General features: G+C 41.8%; 1 protein-coding gene across 6 annotated transcripts in view; it reads right to left on the bottom strand.

Annotated features, from left to right (window-relative positions):
• The window catches only part of rgs20 (regulator of G protein signaling 20), a 209071-nt gene that overhangs the window by 48215 nt on the left and 146695 nt on the right, over nt 1–14161 (bottom strand). For 5 of the 6 annotated variants that reach the window (XM_080194923.1, XM_080194922.1, XM_080194921.1 and 2 more), the window contains exon 2: nt 9183–9331. In XM_080194923.1, the coding sequence (XP_080051049.1) occupies nt 9183–9331 (149 nt within the window). Of the gene's footprint in view, nt 1–9182; nt 9332–9571; nt 9639–14161 lie in introns of those variants that run through there. The other variant, XM_080194926.1, reaches the window with a different exon arrangement.

Genomic DNA, 14161 nt, shown 5'->3' on the forward strand with positions numbered 1-14161 from the left:
CAGGCTGGCACTGTCAGGCTGATACTGCCCTCAGCTTCTCCCTGGCCCACAACGGCCTCCAGTTCTACCGGCGAGGGGAACATGACTGTCCCCCATTCATGAGGAGCGGCTATTTTCCTTGCTGGCGAGAACTTCTCCCAGTGAGGCCATAAAGACAAGTGAGCCCAGATGACTGAGCGCCAGACTTGCTAAACAGATGCAAATGAGGATTTAAATGAATTTAAATCATTTATTCAACGTCTCACTGGAAATGGGTGAGAGGCTGACCTCGTCAGAAATTCGGTTTTGATAAGATAGCAAGTTGAGAAATCAGGGGTGATCCTGATTTCTGGGCTCTTGTGCAATTTTACTGGCTTGTTCTGCCCATTGATGGGTGGGACAAGCAATTAAAATTCCACCCTAAGAGTTTTTTAAATCAGCTTTGAAGGAATGGCTTAAAGTAGTTTGAACTTTGGATGACTAAAATCCATGCATTGGTTTAATTTATTAATTATATTTGTAAGGTTTGTATTCGAGGGAAACATTTCTTACTCTTTGGTATTATGATAGGGAGTATTTTTAACATTTATTCTTAACGGTTTTTATATTTATAGTAATGAAATAGAGTATGTTCATGTGCATGTTTATGGTAAATGCATTATTGACAAGAGGATATGACTTCGTAGCTGCTCTGTATCTACAGGCAATGTGTTATTTGTTTCCCTGGGGAAAAGGGGTGGGCATTTGTCTTTAGCCTACATGGCTCTAGGTATGGAGAGGGGTGACATGAGATGACTCACAGCCTAAACAAATGGAAGAGGTGAATTTGAACAATTTCCAAATGAGGGATTCTGGCATCATGAGAAGTGGGGATAAAAAATAGAAAACTGGAATCTTTGCTGGTACGGTATTACCATGGTTTCTAGGGTATGATTCTTCCAGACACAGTTCAACATCTCTTCAAGGGCAGAGAAGAGAAAGATGTTACCCGTGTTGACAGTAGTCAAGGAATTCTAGGAACTTGAGGGATAAGGATATTCCATGTTGCCTTCATTTTTGTTAAGCGTATGTAAAATCTTGCTCATAATTTTGACTTCATTGATTCAGGAACAAGTGAGGACCCTAATCTTAGAAATTCAGAGTTCAGAACATAGAAATTTTAATTAGAAGGGTTTAGAAATTTTACACTCTCGGCACAACTACAATAAACAAACATTCTTCTAAAAGCAGGTAAGGAAGCAACCTATTCTGGCATATTTTCCAGAAATTGTTTTATTGCCCTGAATTGCCAATTTGTTCTTGTCTTGTGTCCATTAGTATGTTCCAGCCAGCCTGGAAAACCCATGGACACAAAGTTAAACTGAAAAATTAATGCTAATATCATTCAAGTTGAATGAATGGGGCAGCACGGTGGCACAGTGGTTAGCACTGCCGTCTCACAGTGCCAGAGACCTGGATTCAATTCCCGGCTTGAGTCACTGTCCTTGCATGTTCACCCCATGTCTGTGTGGGTTTTCTCCGGGTGCTCCAGTTTCCCTCCACAGTCCAAAGATATGCAGATTAGGTGAATTGGTGATGATAAATTCTCAGTCAATGTACCCGAACAGGCCCCAGAGTGTGGCGATTAGGGGATTTTCAAAGCAACTTCATTGCAGCGTGAATGTAAGCCGACTTGTAACTAATAAGTTAAACTTCTTAAATATATGTCAATTGGGAATCCACCAAAAGGATTGCTCACATGCAGTGAAACCGAAGGTTGTGGGTTACACCTGAGCCATTGTCAATTTGGCTGATTTTAACTCCTTGCCCAACCTCATATGTTCCTGAACATTAAAATCCAGACTAACTTGAGTATTCATTTCATAGTATTTAACTGATCTCAATTCAACGCAGAGACTATTTCCTTGGGTGGATGTAACTGTTACTACGGGGCATAACTATAAGGTTCATGGTGGGAGATATAGGAGTGATGTCTGAGGTAGATTCTTCACTCAGAGAGTGGTTGGGGTGTGGAAAAGACTGCCTGCTGTGATAGTGGAGTCAGACGCTTTAGGAACTTTCAAACGGCTACTGGATAGGCACATGGAGCACTCCAGAATTATAGGGAGTGGATAGCTTGATCTTGGGATTGGACATAGTTTGGCACAACATTGAGGGCCGAAGGGCCTGTACTGTGCTGTAATGTTCTATGTTCAGCAATTTTATGCAGTTTCCATCCCATCTTATTAAAATCAATACCTGAGGAAATTGCAGGTGTGTTAATTTTCCTAGTTTCCCAAAACCATCCAGAATCAGGGGTTTTCCTGTTCACTTCAAAAAGCAAATGTTACTCCATTACTTGAGAAAGATGGAATGGAGAACCGTACCTCATAATTTAACATAAATTATAGGGAAGTTAATGAAATCTATTATCAAAGACAGAGTTGCTGAACACATAGACAAGTATAAGCAGTTAAAAGCAAGTCAGATTGGATTTGTGAAGAGTTTGCCATGTCTGACTAATCTCGTTGGATGTTTGAGCATGTTACGAGCATGATGAATAGGTGACTATGAGCGTCGTCTACATGGATATTGAGAAGGATATGGATATTCATTCAGAAAATTATTGGAAAAAATGAGAGCCATGAAATTGTGACATGGGTCAGTAATTGATTAAAAGGATAAAAACAAATGTAAGATACTCCACTTGGCACAATGTGACGAGTGGTGTTCCTCAGGATCTGTCCCAGAACCCGAGCATTTCATCAAATATATTAATGACTTGGATGAGGAAATAGATAGTTACATTTCCAAGCTTGCAGATCGCTTGCAGAAAAACAGTGGGCTGAATTTCTAAAAGGCCGTCAAGATGGGACTGGAGGGTCAAAACTTTCCAGACACCAGAAGTCAGAGTGTTTTTCATCGTGATCCAACCTCTGAGTCATCTGTGTTCTGGAGGCCACTCAACAGAATTTGACTAGAATTCTCTTGTTAAATTTGGGCCCTAAAGCTTAAACACAGCCAAGGAATGAAGGTGGGCTCCCAAAGCAGACTCAAGCCAATGCTCCATCCCAATAGGGAACTGCTCTCCGTCCCCCACCACCATCAGTTGGTACATCATCACTTGGTGTTTCTGACTGAGATCCTTGCAAGTGCTTTGCACTGACATGTTGGGTTTTGCAATCAGTGATTATGGGGAGGATTATGGAGCCTTCTCCTCTGGTAAATTGTTTAATTGTCTGCCACCGTTCATGACTGTATGTGGCAAGACATTAGATCTTTGATCTGATCTATTGGCTGTGGAATCACTTAGATCTTTCTATAGCATACTGTTTCTACTCTTTGTCAAGCATGTTGCCCTGTTTCGTAGCTTCATCAGGTTGACACTATATATTTAGGGTTTCTGGTACTGTTTTGGGAATGCTCTCCTACATGTCACATTGAATCAGGGTTGGTCTCCCTGACTTGAGGGCAATGGCAGAGTGAGGGATGTGCCAGGTCTGGAGTTCATAGACTGTGGTTGAATACAATCTGCTGTGCAAGGTGCCTCATGGATGCTCAGTTCTGAGATTTTAGGAAAATGATGCAAGTGCTCGGGAACACCTGGTCAATATTTATGAACTCAATCTGAATGAGTACACTGCTACAGTAAAAGGCTTCATTAGTAAGTGTGTAGAAGATTGTGTGCCAAAGAAGCAAAAGTGTGTGTTTCCCAACTGAAAACCATGAATGAACAGGGAAATCCATTGCTCATTGAAGTCCAGGTCTGAGGTGCTCAAGTCAGATGATATTACCTACAGAGGAAATCTAGATATGACCTACGAAGAACCATCAAAGATGCCAAGAGATAGTACCAAACCAAGCTATAGTTCCAGGTGAGCCACATGAACATCCACCAATTATGAGGGCAAGGTCAACATGACATAGCCTACTATGTGAAGGCATGTAGAATTGCTGGCAACAAAGCACCTCTCCCTGATGAGCTCAATGCATTCTATGACCATTTGAGCAAGAGATCAGTGAGAGGACATCACCTGCCCTGGAAGCCTTCTTGAAAGTTAACCCATGAAAAGCAACTAGCCCAGGTGGGGTACCAGCACAATCCCACACAGATCAGCTGGTAGGAGTATTCGCAGACATCTCTAACTTCTCCTAACACCAATCAGAGGCTCCTACCTGCTTCAAGAAGATGACAATCATCCTTGTACCAAAAAAAAGCCAAGTAGAGTGCCTTAATGATTACTACCGAGTGGCTCTGACGTCCATCATTATGAAGTACTTCCAAGTACTAGTCATGGCACATTTCATGTCGAATATCCCAGATTACCTGGATCCACTACAGTTCGTCTATCACTACAATGGTTCCACGGTAGAAGCCATCTCCCTGGCCCAACACTCAACCTTAGAATACCTGGATACAAGGACACTTATGTCAAATTCCTATTTATTGACTACAGTTTAGCCTTCAACACCATTATGCCAACAAAACTCATCGCCAAACTCTGGGGCCTGGGGCTCGGCTTCTCCCTCTGCAATTGGACCCTTGACTTCTTAATCCATAGACCACAATCAGTAAGAGTAGGCAACAATACCTCCTCCACGATTATTGTCAACACTGGTGCCCCACAAGACTGTGACCTTGACCCCTTACTATACTCCTCACACACCTATGACTGTGTGGCCCAATTCCTCTCCAACTCCATTTTCAAGTTTGCTGATGACACCACTGTAGGTTGGGTCTCAAACAATGATGAGACAGAGTACAGGAAAGAAATGGAGAATCTGGTGAATTGGTGCAATGATAATAATCTCTCCTTCAATGTCAACAAAATGAAGGAGATTGTCATTGACTTCAGGGAATGTATTGGAGGATATGCCCCTGTCTATATCAATGGTGATGAAGTGGAAATGGTCAAGAGCTTCAGGTTTCTAGGTGTTCAGATCACCAACATGTTGTCCCTCCACACTGACAGGAGGCTGAGGAAGTTTGGCATGTCTGCTACGATTCTCACCAATTTTTACAGATACACCTTAGAAAGCATCTTTTCTGGTTGTATCACAACTTGTTATGGCTCCTGCTCTGACCATGGCTGCAAGAAACTACAAAAGGTCATGAACATGGTCCAGTCCATCATGAAAACCAGCCTCCCATCCACTGACTCTATCTTCACTTCCCGCTATCTCAGAAAAGGAACCAGCACAAAGACCCCACCCAACCTGGACCTATTTTCTTCCACCTTCTTCCGTTAGGAAAAAGATACAAACGTCTGAGATCACATACCAACCAACTCAAAAACAACATCTTTCCTGCTGTCAAGAGACCTTTGAATGGACCTACCTTACATTAAGCTGATCTTTCTCTACACCCTAGCTATGACTGTGATACTATATTCTGCACTCTCTTCTTTCCTTCCTTCTATGAACGGTATGTTTTCTCTACATAATACTCAAGATACAATATTTTTCACTGTATCCCCATACATGTGACAAAAATAAATCAAATCATACCACTACTGGCAAGTTCCCCTCTAAATCATACACCATCCTGACTTGGAATTATATTACTACAGCTTCACTGTCACGACGTCAAAATTCTAGAATTGCCTTCCTAACAGCACTGCGGATATACCAACATCATATGGACTGCAACAGTTGAAGAAGGCAGCCCACCACCATCTACTCAAGGGGATGAGCAATAAATGCCGGCCTAGTAAATGATGTCATATCCCATGAAAGAATAAGGGAACAGATGTACCTTTGTCATTTCCTGTGCTTTGATCAATGCTGGATGGTCCATTTGGTTTTATTTCTTTTTGACTTTCCTGCAGCATTTTCCTGCAGTGTTTTTTGTGTGCAAACTCAATGGGCCAAAGGACCTCTTCTGCACTGTACGATTCTATGATTTTGATACAGGTTAAACAACTGAGTGGTTTACTAGGCCATTTGAGAAGTTGGTGTGAGTCTACCAAAATGCTATGGATCTGAGTCACCTGTAAGCCAGGCCATGGAAGGATAGCAGATTTCCTTCACTGGAGGACATTAAGGAACCAGATTGGTTTTTGTAACATTTTCATGATTATCATTACTGAGACTAGCATTTTCTTCCAGATTTATTAATTAATTGAATGTAAATTCCCTTGGCTGCCGTGGTGGGTTTTGAGCTCATGTTCCTAGGGCATTAGTCCAGGCCTTTATAGCATTAGTCCAGTAATAGTATCATTACACTACCACCCCTTAATCCAGGGATTTAAAATGAGAAAGGGATTTAATAAAGTAAATACAGAGAAATACTTCCTCAATTAAGAGAATCCAGATCAAGAGGGTATAACCTAAAAATTAATCACATAGTCCTGCTTCTTTTTTTCCTACATTTCTATGAGGAACATGGTATGACAGTATATTTAAATTTATTACAGGGTCTAATTAACTTGTTTGTTTTTTATTTCTGTTCTCTTTTTGGCGTGAGTGTAGGGGAAGGGTAAGTTCTACACACTAGTGATCATGTCAGTTAGCTTCTTGTCCTCATTGGTCAGCTGATGGGTTGATTTTGGGAGGTTTGTATTAAAATGAGCTTCAAAAATGGTCCAAACTCCTTGGTGTTTTTTCCAAGTCTAATCCTCACTCATTCTGAATGGAACACGTTCAACAAGATAAAGGGGAGGCGGTTTAGAACGGAGTTGAGGAGGAACTTCTTCACTCAAAGGGTGGTGAATCTCTGGAATTCTCTGCCTGTTGAAGTGGTGGAGGCTGCCTCGCTAAATATTTTTAAGAAGCGGGTTGATGGGTTCTTGATAAGAGAGGGGATTAAGGGTTATGGGGAGAGGGCGGGAAAGTGGAACTGAGCCACAACAGATCAGCCATGATCTTATTGAATGGCGGGGCAGGCTCGAAGGGCTAGATGGCCTACTCCTGCTCCTATTTCTTATGTTCTTATGTTCTTATGTTCTTATGTACTTTAGCTTCTTTGGGGAAGGCTGGACTGCTCCACAAAAACAGGAATGCATCTTTTGCAGCCACTAGTGAAAGTTCTATTAGCCTGTATTCAGTAAGCAGACTTCACTGGCTACTCCGGGACTGCATGACTGCATCTTGTCCTTGCAGTTTTGTTATTGTGGATTGCACTATGTTCAATGTATAATTCTGAGTTGGTATTCATAAGAACTAGAAGCAGGAATAGGACATCTGGCCCCTTGAGCCTGCTCTGCCATTCAATAAGATCATGGTTAATCTTTTTGTGGACTCAGCTCCACTTACCCGCCTGCTCACCATAACCCTTAATTCTTTTACTGTTCAAAAATTTATCTATCCTTGCCTTAAAAACATTCAATGAGGTAGCCTCAACTGCTTCACTGGGCAGGAATTCCACAGATTCACAACCCTTTGTGTGAAGAAGTTCCTCCTCAACTCAGTCCTAAATCAGCTTCCCTTTACTTTGAGGCTATGCACCCTAGTTCTAGTTTCACCTGCCAGTGGAAACAACTTCCCAGCTTCTATCTTATCTTTTCGCTTCGTAATCTTATACTTTTCTATAAGATCTTGTTTCATTCTTCCGAATTCCAAAGAGTATAGCCCCAGTCTATTCAGTCTCTCCTCATAAGCCAGCCCTCTCAACTCTGGAATCAACCTAGTGAATCTCCTCTACACCCTCTCCAGTGCCAGTATATCCTTTCCCAAGTAGGGAGACCAAAACTGTACACAGTACTCCAGGTGTGGCCTCACCAGCACCTTATATAGTCGCAACATAATCTCGCTGTTTTTAAACTCCATCCCTCTAGCAATGAAGGACAAAATTCCATTTGCCTTCTTGATTACCTGCTGCACTTGCAAACTAACTCCTTGAGATCATGCATCACTGCTGACTTTCATTCCTCCTTGCCTAACAGACAGCATCAATCTCATCCATAACTTATTCTCAGGCTGTCGGACCAACTTTGGTCATGTAGGTGAAGGATTGTGCATTGGGTGAAGCTGTGTTTTACAGATGTGAATCTTGCTAGCAATTCCACATTGTTCCAATTGGAGCGTGGACAAAAACCTGTTTGAATCTACAGGAAAGTACATGCCTTGTTCCAGGCTGAGAGGATTGTGGTTACTATCTGGCTCTCTGTTATCCTTTTTGAGAATGAATGAATGGTAAACTAAGTGGGGCTGTGGCTGCTAGGGTGAACTTGGACTCATTCCCAGCCATTAGTTTACTGAGAGATCAGAGATCACAATTACTCAGCTTCTTGCTGGTCACTATCTTTGGGTTGTTCTCAATTATGAAAAATCAGTTTTAAAACTGAAGAGACTTGAGACATATTTGCTCTCTCTGGCCCACTGAGATGCTTCTGTGTGTTCAAGGATCTTTTGGGTTGGCATGTTTAAAAATAGCACTGACTTTAAGTAAATGAAGTGGGGAAGAACAATCATCTTTGCTGTGGTCACCATGTTCGACACTGGGATGGGCAAATAATTCACCTACTTTGATAGGTCATTATGATGATTGGGGGGTGGTAGGGTGAGAAAGTTCTTCTTGTACAGGGTTGCTAGTTTTAGCGCAACACGCAGACCAAAACCTTTAAAGCCAGAAGACTGTTCCCTGCAAAGCAGCTGTCCTCTGGAATTTGTGTGAAGGTGTCTGGCATGAGAGACATATCTTTTGGTTAAAATGTTTGCAGTTGCAGAGAAGAGTTACCCAGTTCTCTGGTAATCTGAAAATCTGCTGGGGTGTGGCGATTGGTTTAGTTACATATAACAATGTGTCATCAGCATTCAGGGAGATTTTATTTTCTGCTCCTCCTGTCTGTACACCATTGATTGTTGGGTTAAGCCAGTCACATCAGTCAGAATTGTATGACCAGGGCATTGAGGAGAAGAGTTAAATCTGGTCTGGCCTTTCGCTGAAAATTTAAAACAAATTACTGACAAATATTGTTTTTCAGCAGTGAGTTGCTAGAAATAAATTAATATAAGAGCCATTGGCATTTTACTTCCTAACTGATTCTCCTGAAGTTTGGCAAGTGAGTTCCCACATGTTGTAATTTATTCAATTCCCTCCCAGATTAATGAAACACAAGATGGATTTTGATTAAAAGAATCATTATGCCTATTTTGTTTAAGCATTGGTTTCTGCGGGGAGGCTGACAGCTGATGCCTGCAGTCATATGGGTGCAGATCTGTGCGCTGGTATTTACCTTCCAGCCACTCTCCAGAGGTGGGAGAAAATAGACAGAAAGACATACCATGAGCAGCTGCAGCAGCAGCACCAGCAGAAACAGCAGGCGTTCGAGGCACGGTTCCCAGCACCCTGCTGTGGCTGTGCAGAGCCCGGCATCTCCTGCTGCACCGATGTCTGCCGCTTACGCATCTCCATCCGCTCCGATCCCATGGGCTGTGGAGAAAGCATGAAAATGCATTAAAAGAGAGAAAACAGCTGAAGACTAATAACATGTTCATATTCTTGAATAATCAATAACTCGCAACAAAATAGAAAAAGGTGGAAGTTGAGGCTTACGATGTTGAACAATATGTTCTCCTTTTGTCAGTCTCTAAATGATAATTGTTAGGAGTGGTGCCATTTTAAATTTAAAGCTTCAATCTGCCTTGGTGCAAATCACTCTGATGAACATACCTCTATTTGTTTAAATGAGTTTGAAGTATTTGATGCTTTATGACCATAAATCTCTTCCTAATGTTTCCTCGATGTTGGCAACCCTGTTAAGCTGAACAAACATTTGTCTTCTTTGTTTTCAGAAAGCAACATGGATGAACCCGAAAGGAACACTGAGAAAATGACTGTGTAAAAACTGCAGCTAAACACTGAGGTGAATGGCAATGCTTTTCCCATTTACGATAGCAGGCTGGTTTCACACACAGATCAAATTTGCCCTACACTTCAGTTCTAAGAACAGGTCATCATCCTAAAATGTTGACTTTGGCTTTTCTCTCTACAGATACTGTCTGACCTCTAATTATTTCTGGCATTTTCTGCTTTAATGCAAAGTATTTGGTTGGATATTATAATTAGTAAATAACCTTGGTATTTAAAATAGGTTGTACTTTACTGCTGCAGGAATTTTATCACTTGTACAGCATAATTAATTGCTTTTTTGGAAACTGTTATTTTATATCTGAATACTCTGCAACATTTATAACTTGAACATTCACATCCAAACGTAAAACATTGATAATGGTCCCTTTGAGTTGACTCTTCAGTGAAGACTAATGCTGCCTTTGCTCTGCAACCAGTTGTCTCCTCAGATCTACAAATGGAGTCTGGCCTAGGAATAGATTGTCCAGTATAGAACTTCAATTCTTCTGACCAGCACCTTGGCATTGCCACCCTTCCACCTTGACACTGCCAGTCTGGCATATTGGCACTGCCCACTGGCAGTGGGGTTAGGGTCTATGGGGTTGGGGTCCATAAGAAGCAGGGCCTATAGGGCGGAGCCTGAAGTGGGGCCAAATCGGGGGAAGGGTGGCACTCTGCTGTTCTGCAGGTTCAATCGGATTGTAGCCTAGGAGGGGGAGGGGAGGGGTGCTTTCCATCACAATCATTGCATGTGGTGAGGGGGAGGGCATCATGATCCGTCTGGGCAGTGGTGGGGTTGGCAGGTATTGCATTTTAGCAGTGTGGAGCTTGCGATCAGCCAGGGGCCCCCGAATTGCAGGTGGTGTGTGGCTGTGTTGAGGCTAACTGCAAAAGCAGGGACCTGACAGCTCTCTCTCTCTCTCTGTCAGTCAGACCCTGCTGTCGGAATTGTACATGTACAGAATCAGAGGTCTATACATGCGCAATAGTTCCCTCTGCAGGCTGGCTGGCAAATTAAGCCCAATCCACTGTCTGCTCCAGCTAGAAATGGTCTACCATAAGATTGGGTATGAAAACTCACCCAACAACAGTTCAGTAACTCTCCCATTTTCGTGCTAGTTGGACACTTAAGAAAACTCGTAAAATTCAGCCCTTGAAGCTGTGCTTGTGAAATTGTTCTTGTGTGCCCACTTGGGAATCCAAGGGACTGGAATCACTGAAACCTTGTGAAGTGGGCTATCATTGACTCCAACATAAAAGTAAAATACTGCAGATGCTGGAAATCGGAAAGAAAAATCAGAAAATATTGGAAAAACTTAGCAGCTGGGATTTTACTGGCACACTTGTCCCAGAATCGGCGTGGGTGACACTCGCAGAATGGCATTCTCCACTGGCCTTGAGTCAAATCTTACAACCTTGGGTGGGCAAAGGGGTAAAATTCCAGCTTTCAGTACTTTCAGTAAAACAGAGGTGAGTGAAAAAACTACTTATACACTAATATACCATAATTTCAGAGTCAAGGATCCTTTTCTTTTTAAGAAATATATCAAAATCAGTTTTGTTATCAAACCAAAATGAGTAATATTTCAACTGACATTTGAAATTGGAAATGTTTTTCCATTGCCAGTGTGTTGCAAGGAAAACTGTTGTGTGCATGATAACTATTATGGCTGCTGTCATAAGATGCATGTGGAAAAACCTTTATTACAGAATCCCTACAGCATGAAAGAGATCATTGGGCTTACCCTGACTTTCTGACAAAGCATCTTACCGGGATCCTTTCCCCTGTCCTATCCCCGTAACTTTACACATTTCCCATGGCTAATTCGTCTAACTTACACAGCTTGGGACACTAAGAGACAATTTAGCATGGCCAGTCCACCTAATCTGTACATCTTTGGAGTGTGGGAGGAAACTGGATTACCGGAGGAAACTTATACAGACACTGAGAGAATGTGCAAACTCAACACAGTCACCCAAGGCCGGAATTGAACCTGTGTGCCTGGAACTGTGAGGTAGCAGTGCTAACCACTATGCTAACCACTGTGCCGCCCTTTACCTTGACCTAACACCTACAAAACTGCTGCGAAGAAAAAAGCAACATTTGATACCATCTTTGAGAGTTCAATGTGATAACAATGCAAAATACATTAATGGTGTGAATAATGATATTTATATCATGGAACCCCATCAAATTTTACAGAAAAATTTAGACAGGAAATAACATTTTAACAATTGATAATTTTTAATTACAGCTAAACAATATCCCTGGCACTGAATATCAACTTTTACAAGTATGACTTCTCATTCTTTCAAATTTTAATTATTGCTGGACATTATAAAAGTTTTTTTTAACTTTTCTTTCAGTACTTTCTATTAATTGCATCCTTTCTGCTTTCTGTGCATAATTTGACATTGTATTAAATATTTTAATAATTATTTCCTGATTTAGTCTGTGCTGTTTATTGATAAGCTGATTGGCAACAGACATGTATATTTGCTCACTGGGTTCACACAGGTCCAGGATCACCTGTAGAGGGTGCTGTGCTGAAAGGCTCTCTAGTCATAGTAACCTCCAATGCAAAATCCAATAAAAAAACTCTGTTGGCAAATGCCTGTCTCATGAACAGTTGGTGCCATTCTTTGAGAGCATTATGTGGCCCATGTGATTGCTTCACACCTTCTCAATGCCCCAAAGAACTTACCAGTGAATTAACTACTTTTGAAATACAAGCACAGATGCAATCTTTCAGAGACACTTAAATGTGAAAGGACTTGCAGGCGATAGTTTGCCGACAGTGCATAAAGAGGCCATTCGGCCCATTGAGCCAGCACTGACATAATCCCACCCAGGCCCTATCCCCATTACACCCCATATTAACCCTGCTGATTTCCCTGACACCAAGGGGCAATTTAATATGGTAAATCAACCTAATCTGCACATATTTGACCAATGCACGGTGCTTGTGTTAAATATCTAGTTAAGTCTATTCTGAGAAGACACAACCATTTTTAAAAAGAGATGATGCTATCATCCTTTCCACCTTCAAGAGAATCCATCACAATGCACAGATCAATCTTGTCCTTTACAGGGTGATCATCATGAATATTAAAAAATATATACCTAAAAAGGTAAAAGAAATATTATCTGTGTGACTTACAGTTCAGATACTGCCTCAGAAACAGTTTTTTTTCTATTTTTTAGGGATTTGTAATCTGCTTGGCTTCTGAACAAAATGAACCAAGTTTGTCCTTCCATCAATGATTGGACTAGGCCAGTGTAATAAGATATCAAGTACTGAGAACATTTCTCACACTGAAAATCTGACACTTGGTCTGGTTTGTTTTCTTGATGCCCTGCAGCTAATTTGGATAAGGCAATTATCATCGTGAGTCAAAATAATGTCAAATGAGTTTAAAAAGTAGACCTAACCTGAGGGCCACTCTGTGTAATATTGATCAAATAAAGCCAGACAGCATGTTAAAGAATTTCCGGCAATCTTCCACAGGAAACCAGCATTTGTTAATGGGAGAAAAGACATTAGCATCAGTCTTCCAAAGAGTAGCAATCATCCTTGAACTGTCAATCTGCTTCTATTTTTCTGAGCTGTGTCAGTGCATGCCCCTTTTGATGACATCAGCTGCTACATTCTCATAAGTAAAGATTTTAAATGTCCCAAAGCTCCTTTCAAAAAATATGGGAAGTAGATAAGTGGGAAAGAAGCTAGTATAGGGGAGTTTAGTGAGTAATGGATAGGGTGAGTGAGGTAAGTGGGTAGAGGATAGAGTGAGTGAGGTAAGTGGGTAGAGGATAGGGTGGGTAAGGAGGTAGGGTGGGTGAGCTAAATGTATAAGGTGGCTGGAATAGATAAGCAGGTAGGGTGGATGAGGTATGGATAAAAGAGGATAGAGGAAATAAGGGAGTATGGAGATGATGGAAGTTGATAAGACGATAGGTATGGATAAAGGGGGAGCTCAGGAAGTTTGAACTTCTGATGGTCAATTCCCCTGCTCCTTAGGAGCCTCCAAAAAAGTCTCCAACTCTGAGTTAGCATTGGAGACTTCAGATGATTCTGAGTTGTTTACTTGGATAGTTACCAAGGAAATGTTAGATAGAAAAATTCTCATCCAATTCCTAGGTAACCACGTAACTGAATCCCACCTTGACTCCTCCCGACAGATCTCCTCAAACCTCAGAAACTTCCCCCACCCCACCCAACCTGACCTGACCCTCTCACCTCACCCCACCCTTTGACTATCCTCTGACCTCCTAATCTCCTCCAGATCTGACCCTATGACCTTAGAATCCAGTTCTCCTCTGGCCAGTGCAGCTCTGACCTGACTCCCTGTCTGACTCCTTGTCCCAAGCTGACCTCACCATTCAACTCCCTGCCCACCCCCAAACTCTAG

Source organism: Carcharhinus amblyrhynchos, chromosome 8, assembly GCF_965287045.1.
Source record: "Carcharhinus amblyrhynchos chromosome 8, sCarAmb.v2.hapA, whole genome shotgun sequence".
Lineage (NCBI taxonomy): Eukaryota > Metazoa > Chordata > Chondrichthyes > Carcharhiniformes > Carcharhinidae > Carcharhinus > Carcharhinus amblyrhynchos.